At 35.6% G+C, this 16117-nt stretch overlaps 1 protein-coding gene across 3 annotated transcripts in view; it reads left to right on the top strand.

Annotated features, from left to right (window-relative positions):
* Positions 1 to 16117, top strand: part of LOC134154010 (transducin-like enhancer protein 1) — a 67378-nt gene that overhangs the window by 10288 nt on the left and 40973 nt on the right. For 2 of the 3 annotated variants that reach the window (XM_062600659.1, XM_062600658.1), the window contains exons 5-6: positions 11258 to 11320; positions 12238 to 12342. In XM_062600659.1, the coding sequence (XP_062456643.1) occupies positions 11258 to 11320; positions 12238 to 12342 (168 nt within the window). The remainder of the gene's footprint in view (positions 1 to 11257; positions 11321 to 12237; positions 12343 to 16117) is intronic. The other variant, XM_062600657.1, reaches the window with a different exon arrangement.

The raw sequence follows: 16117 nt of genomic DNA, 5'->3' as shown, positions 1-16117 counted from the left end.
GGAGAAAATTGATTTAGAGAACAAAATGCTGCTGCTTCTTATTTGTGCCATTTTAAAGGCTTTATGGATTAGCTGGTGAAAACAGAAAGGTAACTTTCCCTTTTGGAGAAGGGGAGCAGAATGAATATACTTGTTCAACTGCATCTTGATCAGGTATTAAGTCTGTGGGAAAGCCTCCTTTCATTAGGTCGAGATAAAGGACATCCAGAGCAGTATATTGTCTACAAGCTGTGGATATCTGCCTACTTATGGAATTGTTTTCCAAGTATTCTTAAAAACCCTAAATTGCTGTGGACTCTGCTTCATTGCATGATGATCTCAACTTTAAATGTGCAAGTTTTTAATTAAATGGTACAATTTCTTGGAAGAAGTAACTAATCCAAAAATCTTTTTTTTTTTTTTTTTTTTTTTTAGTGCTATCAAGACAGTTTCCATTTACAACGAATATATATATGTGTATATATATATATATATATTTTAAAAAGACTGAAACATTCATTTATTGCTGTCCTTTTTTGGCATATTTGGGTGTAAGGTGGTTCTGAATTTTTATTTTTGCAACTGTTTTGGGCTGCCAGGCAATTGCAGACAGCTAGTTGTCTGTGGCCTCCAAATGATGAACATAGTTCGGCAGTTAAGCAAAGACAAAATCTTCATTTAAAAAAGAGTTTACAGTTCTAACTGAAATATCAATTGTGGAATTAATTGCAGGGATAAAAAGGACCTTGTCCATGCCTCTGCCGTAGCATGATCAGCTGTAGCAGTATTGTTTCTGATAGAGTGCTCGTCTAAATCTTTCTTAAGAGATTGATGATAGTGGTGATTCACAAACTTTCTTCATAATGTATTCAATTGCTTTTCTGTCCTTATTATTGAAATGTTTCCTTAATTATAGCCTGACTCTATTCTGCTAAAACTCTTTCCTTCCTACTTATTTTGTTCACTGTGCGTAGGGAGACCATATCATTCCTTCTCTTTCTAGAAGCCTTTTATGCACCTCCATAATCTAATAATTGTTCTCTGAATGCTGCCCAGGTGAGATACAGTGCCTAAAATGAAAGCAGTACTCCTGTGGTGGAGGCATTTCCCTGCTGAGTAGTATAGAAAGTTTATTTAACATACGGCTTAGTGTGATGGTAGTTTTTTTTTTTTTTTTGCAACAGCATGTTATTAACTTGTGCTTGCTTTCCGATCCACTGTGGCTGAGGCTTTCGTTGCTGGTCTGTTTCCTCACCGTTGTTTATGATCCTGTCCAGGTGTACTATGTTACCTTATTCCTGTTTATCCTCAAATTTCTTTTAGTTCATCTTCCTATTCTGTTAAGAGTTAGTTATGAAACTATCTTCTAGCATATTAAGTCTTTCTCAACTTGAGGCTCTCTTTACAAATTAGTAAGCAGAAAATATCTTCACTTACCTTGATTTTTAATGAAAATACTGTAAAATCATGGACCTATCATCCATCCAGAACTTCCTAATTCTTCAAAAGAGAAGACTATATCCATGCTAGGTTTAAACATCAACCAGTTTCGTGCTTGTTTTCATGAAGTTTTAGCTAGGCTGTGTTGTTCTGGTTGTTCCTACAAATGTCAAGTGTCAAATCTTTAAAGACATTAATATCATCTGCTTCTCCCCTTACCATAAAGGCTTTACCTTGTTGGAATGTGCATTAGTCTGATGTTTATTCTTGAGAAACCCTTGTGAGCTGTAACTTACATCCCTGTTTCCCCTACATATTTATAAATAAGACCTTTTCATCCACCAAATTTCAGGAATACTAATTAAGCTGGATTGTCCCAGCTCTTTCCTTTTGTGTGTCTGTCTGTTAGACACTATTCTTTCCAGTTTTCTATCCACCTGCTGCAAGGTGAGTACCACTAACCACTTAGATTTCAGTAGTGTGCTTTTTTTATTGCTCTTACCCAAGTTCATTGGGCCTAGTCAATTTGAAAGCATTTAACATGAATGTTCTCTAATCTGTTCCTTTCCTATTTTAGCTGCTGTGTTGACTTTATGTAACTAGTAATTTATATTAATTACTTGAAGGCTAATGATTCTTGTGTAGTTAGGATGAACACAAAAAGAATAGCCTGTCTGGCTGGTTGTGTCTTTTGAGCAAGCCTCTTTTACAAGAAAAGAGATCAAGCCCTTTTTTTTTGTTTCTCTTCCTATGATTCCACCCTGTAGAGCACACACTTAATCTTTGCTGTCACTTACTAGTGACACACAATTTTGTGGCTATGTGCTTGTGCTGTATGTATTTACTTCCTTACCTGACCTACTTTATACTTCCTGTATGCTCTTCTTTGTATGAGGTCAATTAAAAGCTGAGGTTAAATCTCTTGGTACAGTTCTGTCCTTGCACTTTCCTCTGTCCCTTCTCTTCCATTCTCAGATCAATTAACTCTCATTTATATCCTTAATAGTTCCTTAAATTAACTGTTAACATAATGCCTCTATCTTAGTCCTCAGTAGCAGGTCCTGTAAAGTTGAACTTTGCAGTATTTAGTTTACAGGCATTTGTGTTCCTGAAGTCTGGCTTTACTATTCTTCCTTTCTATCTTAATGCTTATAGACCATACAGTGATTATCAGTCTTGCTCAAGCTACTTTCTGCTTGGACAGCTGCAACAAGTTCTTGTCTTAGAACCTTATCTAGAGTGTATCTCTACTAGCTCTGTGTGTGTGTAAAAATACATAATAAAACTGACACGTTCCCTAGCTTTTAATGAATGAATTTCCAGGCCTTTTTATGTTGTGAAAATCCCTATTTTTACCTCCCTTACAAATTCTGTGTGAGAGATAACCCTGCAGGCTGATAACAAAAGACTTTGACAAGTTTTCATAAGTTGTTGATCATTAGTAGGTCACCTTATAGCACCTTATTCTGGATCTTATTCTGGATCTTGATGTGAGCAGTACCTGTGTGAGGCTATATATTGCAGCTTTTTAATGTGTATTTAAGTATTTTTTGAATACTGCAAGTTCTGATTGCGTAATGTTGCAGTAGTGTAAGACACTCTGCATGCATGCAATTGTTGATGTAGCAATAGGTCCAGAAGACTGCTGCTTTTAAGAGTCAGTGCTAACATTTTCCAACCTGATTGTTGTTAAAGGAACACTGTTACTTCAGTTGTTGTTATGAACAGCTTTAAGGTCTTCATTTTTTTCTTTGTGATGTGACCACTTTTTGAAACTGAGCTGTGAATGTGCAAGTATTGTAAAAGAATAAAGTCAGATTTAAAATAAACAAATGCATGTGACATACCTGGCAAATTCAGTTCAACCTGGTAAAAGTGCTAGTGAGTGTAGTGTATTGATATCTTACCTGATATCCTACTTGCTCTCCCCCCAGTATTTTAGTCCCTTTTCTTCTGATTTGTCTTGGTTTTTGTCACATTGCCTGTTTATAGTTCTATCCAGGTACAAATTCTACCAGTAATATAACCTTATGTGAACGTTAATGAGGACTGGATCCTGACTGGGAGTTCTGTTATTGTCTTGAGTATGGTAGAAGTATGTGCTTGTTTGGAGGAGCTTTTATGCTCTAATTTTTGGAAGCTGAGTAACTCTAGGCAATTTTCCAGCTATGCATCAGGAACGCATTAGAAAGCCAGAGCTGTTGAAGTGGATCAGTGTGGCAAGTGCTGCTGCAAGGATGTATGAGAAATTTGGATGTCACTTTGGGGAGTGAGAATAAACAGGAAGTGGTTTTGAAATATGTCCTAGGCCATACAAAGATAATAAAACCCCTTTCTGATAGGGGTGTAGCAGGTACAGAAGTACTGCTTTTTAAGCCTGCTTCCTTTTTCTTTCTCAGTTTCTCTGGTCTCCTCCTCCTCATAATAAAGTGTTGCTCAGTTGTTCTCCAGTAGATTAAGCTCTTCATACCCTCAAGGATAAAGATGCAAAGAATGTTGGAAAATTTTGGAAATACTGTTTCTTCTAGAGTATACCTTAAGTGTGGCAAATAAAGATGCAGTTGCATGGAAAGAGGATGGCACATCTGGTAGCTTGCTGACCAGAAAATCTCTACTTCTAGATCAGTGCTACTGGTGCTTCCTTCTAGCTGCTCTTTTTGATGGATGCCTCCTTTGAGCCTAATTTAGTTCACTGATCTGGTAGTTCTGTAATGTGGCCCTTTTACTTTCTCCTGTAACATTTTCTGCTTTACTGGTAAGTGGAGATGTTGGGCAAGTCTAAAGAGTGAAGCGATAGATGCGTGCCTCTGGAAATAAAGGTAGAGAGCTCATTTTGACTGAAATGAGCCTCTGATTTGCTCAGTGTCTCATAGAGTCTAAATAAACAGAGGGATCTCTGTTGGAAGTGTATGTGGGAAGTATGTGGGGAAAATAACTTGGAAGTAAAATACAGTTCTGTGCCCATTCAGAGTTTTAACATTTCTGTGTGTATTGAAGGTTAGCTGTGGAAATAAAACTCAAACTACAATAGATTTGTAGATTAATACAAATAGAATAGAATAGTTTGTAGATTAATATGTGATTAATAGAGCTTTTGTAGCTGTCTGAGTTCTTAAGCAAGACAGGAGAGATGTAATAACGGTCCTGTTTAGCATAGTTTAAGAAGAGTCTTGACACACTGAAGATGTGTGAAAGGACCACTTTAACATCCTGACAACAGCTTCATTTTTGCCAGTTGGCTTGGGTTCAGCAGCATTTACAGCTGCAAATGGGATGGGCAGTTGTTTACAGTGGTTGGTTGAGAACTACGTAACAGCTTTCTGTGTTATAGAGAGAACTGAAATTAGATACCTGAAATGTATCCAGTCACTGCACTTTATAATTGAACAAAGTCCAAATCCATAGTTGATGTTTAAGTGTAGCTGTAGATTTGTGCATCATATGTAGCTTATGTTTAAGTAACCTGACTTTATTGCAATTTAAACTTATATCTGAGACACTGCAGAGAAACATAGCTTAAGTAGTGAAGTAAAAATACTAATTTCACATCAGAAATTATCTAGTGTTCTGCGGCTTTATCACTTGCAGTTTTTATTCTGTAAACATTTCTATTCTTCCTTTATCCCCACCTGCATTTTTTTTAAGCTAAAGATTTTTCATGTCAGTTTTCAGAGATTTTAATATCATTGTTTTGTGGGTGGCTGACCTTATGATTAAAATGAGTAGTGTAGATGTGGGGCAGAGAGAAGGCTGTATTTGCTAATGATATGTCATGTTAAACTGACAGCTCATGCCACAAATAGAGATTGTTCCTTTTACTGAAATGAGTGCTACCCATTGCTGCCTGTCAGATTGAATTCCAGCTACTTGTTGAGAATAAACCTTTGCACCCCCTCCTATTGGTGAGAATGTTACTAATGACAGTATTCATAATTTAAAATATTGTTTGAAGGCTAGCTTCTACAGCTTGTCGCATACTGGTTAATATGGCTGTAAAGAGGAGATGAATGTGGCTACTTCTTTGAGTCTATTACTCAAGAGGCCTGTAAATTTGATTGGCTGTTACAATTCTAGCAGAATCATTCGATTTGAGAGCAATAGAAAGATAAGATATCCAATTACCCAAATGATTTGCAGGGTTAGCCAACGTTGTCATGGAGATGCAAGTTGGAACAAATTAAATTTTAAGCAATAAAGTAATCTTAAAGCACGTCTGGGAACAAGAAAATTTGGCAGTGGCACTTACCTGAATTGAATCTTAGTTTGACATGCTGTTGTTTGACATTGATATACTATAGGGGCCTAAACTTTTAAATGACATGTTGCCTTTATTTTTTTCCTCTTGCAACCACTGCCAAAACACTGTAGTGTATTAGTTTCAAGTAAAAGGGCTTTAATAATAGATGCTTAATCCAGTGCTCAATGTGGACTCAATAACTCATGAACAGCAAAGTTCGTAGAATGCTAGCCTTAATCATTTGAGGCTTTTGGATATTGAAGTTTTGAGATTTGGCTGTACCTCTACTCTCCCCCCTCAAATTGTTAGGAGCAAAACGTTTTAGAAGTGCTTGAGTCTTTCTGTAGCAGTGATTTAGAAAGCATGCAGAGAGCTAAGTGCTGTGGAATGCCTCTTTATTTTCTGTGTGCTCTATGAATATATATGCTTTGTGTTATCTTCTGAAGTTTTCAGTCACAGAAAGAATAAAGGCTTTACTGTTCAACTGTACTGCTTATTTCAGCAGTTCTGCTAGAAAATGAAAATCGAGTGGGTTCTAAATGTTAATTGATGAAGTCTAAAATATGCATGCATGGTTTCTTATCCAAGAATTTTTTAAATGTAATATTTAACTGATTTCTAGTTTGCAACAGGGATATAAAATTGGTCAAGCATGTCCCATAAATAGGGCTTTTATCCACATGTCTGTTAGACAGATGGAGATGAAAATTGGTCTGAGGTCAAGCCATTTGCAGCATTCTCACAGCCTTCGATTTTCCTCTCCTCCTCACTAGAGATCATCTCAAATGATTCAGTAATGACCAAAAGTGCAACATTGACCTTTACTCCCTAGCAGATTGCTATGTTACATGGTATAAATGTCAGGAAGTCCATTTTGTTCATCCTTGAGTTCAGTGTTATACTTGGCTTTCTGTGTTCAAAATGTCAGTGGATGCAGAATATTTTATAATTAACTTTTAAAGATTTTTAAGTGTAATTTGATGGTCTTGATGTTCTGTTTTTTGTACATTAAGGGCTGATTCTCTAAGTTTCCTCTTTAAAGGATGAATTAAGATTTTCAGTACTTTTAAGTGTGTTTGTACTGCCGAAATTCTGCCGTTAGGTTTGTTCTTTCTACAATACTTGAGTATTTTTCCTTTTGTAATGAGTTTCCTAAAAAAAAAAAAAAAAAAAAAAAACTTTGTATGAGAAAAGCTCTATCCAAATAACCCCTAAAACAGCTGGAGCTGAAATTTTTTAACTGAAACTTTGAATTTTCTTGATTTTGTTCTTTTAGTTATGTCAGTCCCAAGCTGTATTCTTCCAAATCTGATGACAAATGTGGTTCTTAAAATTGGCTTGAAATAATCAAGGTAAATAAGTGTAATAAATGAGAAAAGTCTAACATAAAGAAATGGCCACAGAATGCTTTCAAGTAGGGCTTCCCCTAGTGTACCACAGACTTCTTTACTGAGCATTGTTTTATAAAGGTAGACCTAGACAGTTTTGAGGAGTCTCAACCCTAGTAATACAAGAATTGCCGTAATACAACTAATTGTCACAATAGCATGTGTTGTATGATTAATTTTGACTTTAGATTAATTCAGGTAGTCCTTGATTCCTTGTTGTCAGGGTTGCTTATGCTGTAACTGAAGTCGCTGCTGTGATAAAAAATTGTAGACGTCGTTGAAGTGTGTAAAGGGAAGGGGTGTGCAAAACTGAAGGACGAAGTTACAAATGTATACACAAGCTCTTTCTTAGCTACTCAATAAAGTGATTTATGTAAGTGAATCTTATATAGTAACTGGCCTGGCTGTTTTATTTTTGTCATTATGTTAAGAATTTACTTTAGAAAAAGACAAATTTAAGTACAAACACTTGAGTTTGGCGATGGTTAAGTCAAACGTTTAAGTCCTTAATTACAAGGAGTGAAGGCAAAAATTACACAAGTGAAGACACAAACTGTCAGCTCAACTTGATCTTATAAAAATTCAACTGAATTCTTTCATGTTAATTTTTAATGATGCTTCAAAAAGGAGAGTAGCACTTCAGTCAGAGGTCTGACAAGCTTGTCATTTGCGAATAAATCAAAAGAAAGTCACTGCAACAGCATGAACCAGTGAATGAAGTAGTTTTGTCATTCTTTGATAGGCCCCACGCTCAAGTCCTCTATTAAAAATGAATATATTCAAGAGGCTTTGCATTAAGAACACAAGCTATTAAGGGCACTTGAGATGCTCTGCTAAGAGCTGCCATAGACCTACAAGGGCTTTCATGAGAGATGCAGGCTTCTGCAGTCTGCTTCACTAGGGAGCTGGAGAGCATGGGCAATTAGTCATGTTTGTCTCTGCTCAAGCAGCTTTCTGCAGAATTCTTTGTTTATTCTTCTGATTTCCCTACATGTCTTAAGATCAGCATTTAAATAATACCTATGTGAAACTAGAGGATGCCTGGAAGTAATTGATAATTTTTTTGACTACCAAACACATAAGACCCAAATCTGAAAAATATAGATTATTCTAAATATCAGCAATTGGTGGCATAAGTCCTGATTAACCAAGTTCTCTTGGACTCCTTTTAAAAAAGTTTTGCTTTCATGAATGAAACTCCCTTACTCAGAAAAATTTTTGGCAGTTTTTCTTGATGGAGAGTAAATAGCATTTTAGTAACACTAATCCTGTTGATATCTTAATTTAAAATGTTCATTATTTAAATATGGTTGAAGAACATCCCTGTTTCAGTTCTTTCACAAACTTTAAGTGAAAATACCATTTGCATGGCAGAGGGAGACTATCATTTATCCTGAAATCTGGACCCAGTAACAGCATTCTTTTCAATTTTATATGGCAGTGTATGTGAACTGAAATCTTCAGGAAAGGCTAAGAAATGCAGAACAATTGAAGTAAAGCATTTTGTGTAATTCCTACTAAGGCTCTGATCTTCAATATCTAAGCTTTGTTGTTATTTGAGAACTCTAATAATGATATAGAAGAATATTGTTACAGATATAGTCTGTCTTCAGATCTGTTATGTTCCTATTGTAGAAGATAGCTGCAACTCTATCAGCTGGAACTATGTGCTAGGGTATTTCAGTGAAGTGAATATTACAGAGTGTTAAATACAGTGTTACTGCTTGGAATGTGATTGCAAAACATGAAATTTGACTGCTGGTAGCAGTGTTTGTGGATAGGAAATAGTACATTTATGGGATAACTTATGTGAAGGATCGCCTTTAACTTTTACTTTTCAGGGTTGGTCTTTCTTCCAGATTTCACCTCGCAAGATGAAAGTTCATTGTCTTTTGAAAAGCTAGATTAAAGTTGCTTGAAACTTGCTTTTTCTTAATACGGAAAACAGCTTCTCGAAACTTCTGTTGGAAAAGGTTAAGTGAAATGTTTATTGGTACTTTAGAAACTCATTAGAGGACAAAAATAATTTCCAAACATATCATTGAATGAGAACGCTTTCTAAATATTTGGACACAGCAGATGGAAAATGTATGAATTTCATAGGAGATACATACTTTAAAATAATACATTTAATTGTGGGTTGAGGAGATTACTGCCTTTTTAACATAAGCAGAGTTTTGTTATGAAGTACAGAATAGCCTTTTCAGTATTTTTTCTTTTTTCAGTGTGAATGCCTGTTAATAGGTACTTGTAACAGCAGCAAGGAATCTGAAAATAAGCATTTTTACTTATGATATGTACATGTAAGTTTATTTGGAACCATGGATGAGTAGTATTGATGCTGCTTGCATATGATGAGCAGTGCATCACTGCTCTAGTAAAGCCAAATTCAGAGAGGTACTTCTTTCCAGTTCTGGTCTGAGTTCAGGTATTTTGCTACTGAGACAATTGCAGTAGAAGTAGATTGGCTTGAGGGAAGGAGGAAAATTGATTAGGTCCTCTGGTGCCCAGTTCAGTGTTCAGATTTTCAATAGGCATAGCAGATCTCTGCTGAATATTGGAATGAATAGTAATTGCAAGATTGACATTATAGATCTTGCACCTGTTTTAAGAGCACCTCATCTGTGCTTTTTGTATAAATCATTTTTTGCTGGGAATAAAGAACTAGGAACATGCTAAGTATTTTAGAAATAAGGGAAGAATGATGAATTACCATAATTTCATTTTTTTTAATTCCTCCTAGTTTTTTCTTTTTAATAGGATTTTTGTAGAAAAGAATAATTAAAAATCTATTGGCCCTCTAGTGGAGCTGATCATTAGTAAGTAATGTTATATCCTCCTGTCTTACTGCAAGCCATTTTGTATGCTAAGTTATTGTAGAGAAGTTCCGGTGTTTGGGACCTGTTTGGAGAAACACAGTAATGTAGACAAGTTGTGCAAATACCTTTTTGTATTGCAGGAGATGAACTTTGATATGCCTTTGAAGTCCTCTTTAAGACTTGAGGGTTAATTACAATAGCAGTTCTGGCAGACGTGTAGATATGAAAAACTGTAAAAAAAAAAAAAAAAAAAAAAAAAAGACCAGCTAATGACAAATGCTGTGCCCCACCAGAAACCCTATTCTCAGATCTGTTTTGAGGAGAACCAAGAGTGGGAGACTTAAAGTGTCAGAAAACTAGGCCTCACACATTTCATCCTGCTGTACCATCACTTTCAGTGAAGAATTGTTCCTTTATTGTTTTCTAGGTTTATTGTTCTTTTGTTACTTGTGATTTCACTAATTTGTTAGTATTAACTATCATATTTTTTCTGATCTAGTTCTTTTCCTATCTGCATTATTTTAATTCTCTTAGTATGGATGCCTTAGTCTGTATCTGCTGTGTTTCCATTCTGCCTCAGTTCTGTTTTGGTATTTCTTTTGTATTCCTGATTGCGTTTTTTGCTGTCAGCAAAACTAATTTTATATTCTATTTCATTTTTTTTCTTACTATCTCCTTTGGTCTCTGTTAGGGCAGTTTTTCCTCCACTTTTGATGTTGCTTTTCTGCTTCTCACACCTTTCTTCTCTCCCCATTATTTTTTTTCTTTCCATCCTATTTGGCTTGTTCTACTTGTTTGCAGTACTTAACCTGGCAAACTCTTTCTCTTGCCTTTAAATGCCTCTTTCAAGAATGCTTCATATTTTGTCTTGTTTTCAGCCCTCTATTATGTATACTATTTATCTCTTTCTGTTGATATAACTGTTTTAATTTTTATAGAACAGCTAATTTGTTTTCTAGACTTTAAAGCTAGATACATGTTTGTAGTTGTAAAACTGATTGTGAAAGACATTTTCTTCCATGCCCATTGCCTTTGTGTTACACTGTTTGATAATTTAAGTAATAATAAATACCTTTTCAAAGCCTTTATCTTGGATTTATTGGATTTCAAAAAATGTTACTTGTTAATGAGCTGTATATAAGGACCAGATTTGTGCTTAATGTGTATGCAGATTAGGTGCTTGAGACATGGCAGATGTCCTAAAGTAGCTAACTAAATCTGTTCTTGATCTGGGCCTGTATACTAAATATTTATATTTGCAATAGCATGAAAATGTAGATATTTTTTTCTTGCTGTCTCCAGTGTGTGAACTTAATATGATCCTGTAGACAAGCTGATATATGGGAACAAACCTAAAACACAGTTTTAATCAAAATATTTACTTTTTTCTATAGACAGAAATCGCCAAGAGATTGAATACGATTTGTGCACAAGTCATCCCATTTTTGTCTCAGGAAGTAAGTAAAGCTGTTCAGCTGTTAAAGTGCAATTATGTTGCTTTTCTGTTTGAAAATTAACTAGCTTTACGGTGTTAATTTTATTACAATGCACAAGTGTAAGAAACTTCTGTTATAGCTAAAGTGTGCAACCCCCTACTAATTTGATCTAACAAATCTGAGTTCAGAGTAGTGATAATAACTCAGGCTCATTTAGTCTATGAAGAGAAGGGGAGTCTGTAAAATATTATCAATATATTAGAAAATACTTTCACTTCCAATTGTGTTGATTGCTTACCCAGTATTCAGTTGTCAAATGCAAGTCTGGTGAAATAAGAATACTTATCTACAAAATTTATATCAAATTTTGATGTAAAAAATGAGTTCAGATGCAAACCTATTGTTTAAGGTTCAAACCTGCATAACAGATCTGGTCTGAATGATGATAATTGTAGCATATTGTAGGCAACTGCTGTTACGTTTTGAATCCTGTTATTTTAGTTATACCTTTTCAAACTGCAGTTTGAAAAGAGCATTTCTAATTCTTGAGACTGAAAGACTTACTCCTCTTATTTGGATTTTCAGTAGGTTTTGCTGTGTGGGCAGAGTATATAAATATTAAAATTGACATTAGTTTGAAGTTGACTGCTGTCCTGTCAACTCGAGACTGATTAATTTGTCAGAAATTAGTACTGAAATAGTACAGGGAAAGGAGGTGAGCTGACTGACTGCTTTCAGGGCTCTCACTTGCTTTTGATGAGCAGGTGAGAAGTCACTCTTGCTTCTTACCTGCCTAAGATGTGTCTTGTAATAGCCTGAATTTCTGCAGAGAAACTGATTGTTCTGATGTATATGGTCCTGTTTTGACGCTAGTATGATTTGGTGCGGTAAATACTTTAACATAAATTCCTCTCCCACAACCTTTCTTGTTTTAATAGCATCAGCAGCAAGTTGCCCAAGCTGTAGAACGTGCCAAACAAGTGACCATGGCTGAACTGAATGCTATCATCGGGGTACGTGGCCTTCCAGGTCTACCTCCTACAGTGTGTATAACCTGCTTTCATACTTTACTACTTTGCTGTTTTTAAAATAAGCTTAATATTTTGATAACTAACACTGTTTTGATGTCTAATACTGCTCAGATGGATTTGACTGGTTTGCACAGATTTTTAGCAGGAATTAAAAGTTAACAGCAGTTTCTTGTGTGAGAACACTGTTTCGTTAAACAGTGCAGTGGATTGCAAAACTTTCCCTGCAAGAAACATAGTGATTAGGTCAGTTGCTTGTTTATTTGTAGGTATTGTATGTCAGTTGATCTAGTTATACCTTTGCCTAATATTTTTTGTGATACTTGAGTTCTCAGAGTCTGTACAACTGTTCTTCTTTCTTTTCCTTTCTTGAGAATTTTTCATGAATTTTAAAATAGCAAACTAACAAAAAAAAAGTCACTTGCTTTTGAAGTAGTATTACATTGTCTGACACAAATGTTCTAGTAGCCTTTCACCAAGTTTGTGCTTCTAAGTATGCTGAAATAAGTTAATACTACTTGCTTGTGACTAGTTGTCAATCACAAATCATTTGTTTTGTATTAAAGAACTTTGTGAGCTGTACATTCCTTCCACTGCATGAATTTGTTTCCCCCTTCCACTAAGTCCAGAATACTTCTCATGTTATCTGCCCTTCCAGACTAAGTGAAAGAAGTAGCTGAAACAAGAAGTAGTTCTTTCTGATTTTATTCATATGTGAGTGCCTTGAGCAGATTCAAATTACTCATTTATCAATTTATGTTAATTGCTTGTGAGAAGATGCCCTGCTGGTCTTTATAGTTCCTTAGACACTTTGTAATGATAATTAGACATGCTGCTGTACGGATTAACAGTGCCACAGTCCAATGACGTCTACAGACAATGGAACCAGTTAATCCATCTGTGCTTAAAATTACATCCCAACTGGAGATGGGGAGGAAAAAAAAAGTAAGAGCAAGGGAGGATTAAAAGAATGAGCCTCAGCTTGAAAACTCTCCTTTCATCAGTTTCTCAATTGCAGATCTGCAGTTGGTTTGCCTGTGGTAAGCTATTGGCAGTCAATTAGGTGAAATAAACTGGGAGGGTGACCTTCATTTCCTTTTAATAGCTTTTTCCTCTCTGAAATGGGGAGCTTCAGTGGATTTTCAGCTTAAATTTGATTCAAGCTGCTTTATTACACTTGACAGATTAGCTCTGCATAAACATACCCCCCTTCAAATCTGAGCTGTTTTTTTCCCTTTGTATCAAATTCTGACTGTTACTTAGTTGATTTGCTAATCATACTTTAAAAACCCACACAATTACATCTGTATCTGTCACAATCTCCTCTATGCTTTGCTTGTGTAATGAATTACTTTATTTCAGAGATCAAATCAGATATTCATACAGCACATGTATGTTTGATATTTGATTAGCAAAGATCAGAGAACTATACTTTCTTGATTTTTTTTAAAAAATGAATGATTTCCTTAGGGCTAATCTGATGAAAAAAACTTTTTATTGGACAAGTCTTAGAATATTTTATGCAGTAAAAAGAACTATGTATTAAAATACATTTAAATTTTGTCTTAGGATAGTAAAATTTGATGTTGTTATGGCAGCATTGTCCTGAGTGTAAATCATTCAGCTCTTTACATCTGTACAACAGTCTTTCGCAAGGAATAAGATCTACAAGTGCTGTATGCAACTATGACTTTTTTTGTGGGAAGGCTTTTTGGAAGAAGGAATAGAAACCTCTTTTGTTTTCAAATTACCTAAGGTCCTCAAGAAGAATACTTCTATGTGTTTTCTGAAAAACTTCTGAACAATGCAATACAAATCCAAAACTGAGAGAGGAAGTGAACACAGTGGGCCCAAATGTTCTTTGGCTAGGTAGATTCATGCATGTACATAATAGTAAAATTAGATGTATGTCACAGTGATCTTTTACAGTCTTAAATGATCAATATTATCTGGTGCTGCACAGCAAGTTTCATGCTCTGACATATCCTTGATTTGTTTGAAGGGGGTTGTGTGCATCCTGGAAAATCTGAATAGCATAAAATTAGGTTGACAATTCAGTGGGCCTTTACTCCCCTTCACTGAGTGTGCAGTGTACTGAGCTCTCTCCCCAGAGGGGAGGAGACATCAGAAGCCTGTCTGTTCCTGCGAGCGGCAGCTGCACTGAACGTAAGCACAGCCCAGTTTGATAGCAGCTGTCAGTATTATTCAGGGACCTGACTTAGTGTAAAGAACAATGGAAGGGCTATGCTCTTAAAAGTCCAGTATATTTCAAGATAAGAAAAGAAATAGTAATTTAAAGGGTTAGACATCTATTACGAGCATGAAAGATCATGAAACTTATTTGCAGAATGCAAATAGGTTGGAGCAATTTGTAATGGCAAAAGATGCAATCAAACAGCCCCTGGCACTGCACTACTAAAGATAATTCATCTACCATAAGTTTGAGGACAATAAACTTGAATAATATTTTTTTCTAGCTGGTGTTCATCTAATCAGGAGAAAGTATCTGAATGAAATCTGCATTTTTTGGGTGTTTCTATTCAAAAACTGACCTTTTTTCCACCTTCCTTTAAGGGCCTTTGTTTCCTAACTCTTCATGATTCAAAAGTTTCCCAGATGGCTTGACAGAGTTGGAGCAAAGCAGCAGTTCTTGTTGCTACTGGGCTATGTTTGAATTCTGGAAGGAAACATTATTTAGAGGGAACAATTTTTTGCAATGGAAAATATTTTTAATCATCTTTGATTTTACATTATTTCTAGTTGAAAAAGTGAAAGTACGTTAAACTTGAGACTGAGGATAGGGACTTCTAGGGTATGGGTCTCATGAGACTTTGAGATATTTGGAGATTTTACCTGTCATCTTAAAAGCTGACTTTTGAAGTTAGTGTATACTATGCATGTAAAGAAGAGAAAGATAAGTGAATTGATATGTTCAATAGTGTTTCAAAAAAAGAAAGGGAAATAAGGTAGTTGGACTCAGTGAGCTTGTAAGCAGTGCTAATCCTTTGTGTTTGTAAGAACTTCTCATACTGGGGGAAAGAACCATGGGTGGTGATTAGCTACTGACAGTAGTATCTCTGACCTTACATTATTCCTGCATGTTTCTGAGGGCTTTTACCTTTCATTGGGTAGTAGTGTGGCTAAGCAATGTGCCTGTCACTTTTTTAATGGCATTGTTCATATGTATATAAAATCTAAATGAAGTACTAGATTTACTAGATACTTGAATAATAAACAAAGCAAAAAACCTTTCCCCATAAGATATGTGCATCTGTTAACTCCTTGGCACTGCTCAGTGTTGCAGCTGCAGGCAGTACCCACGTTTGGGGTAAAAGGAAAATACAGATCATGGTATGAGAGGATTCAGTAGATCTTCATGGTCTAACTTGAAGGAATGGTTTGGGAAGAGGTGTGGATGCATGTGGTTTTTGTTTGGTTTTACTTTTACTTGAGGTGCAATTAAACAGTAGGCTGAAAAATCAAAGGTACTCAAACGTTCATACTAGGAAAGGTAGGGGACACTTATTGGTCTATCCAGATGTCAGCTATGCAATTTTATAAAGTTTCTTTATTTTCAAATTAATAAACTAGGTAGTATTGTATGTAGAACATACAAGTATCTGACGAAAAAAAAACATGAGCAGCAAGCTGGAATTTTTAACACCACATTTTAGGTAGTACATTGAGTCCTGAGGTATGTCTGATTTTGACTTTTGAGGTGAGTTGTTAATGGTTCTGTGAAATGCATCTTTTTTGATTGACAGTACTCCTGAGACAGATTAAGCTTTAG

This window comes from Rhea pennata, chromosome Z (assembly GCF_028389875.1).
Source record: "Rhea pennata isolate bPtePen1 chromosome Z, bPtePen1.pri, whole genome shotgun sequence".
Lineage (NCBI taxonomy): Eukaryota > Metazoa > Chordata > Aves > Rheiformes > Rheidae > Rhea > Rhea pennata.
The sequence above is the reverse complement of the archived record's forward strand: the minus strand, read 5'-3'. Positions and strand labels throughout refer to the sequence as shown.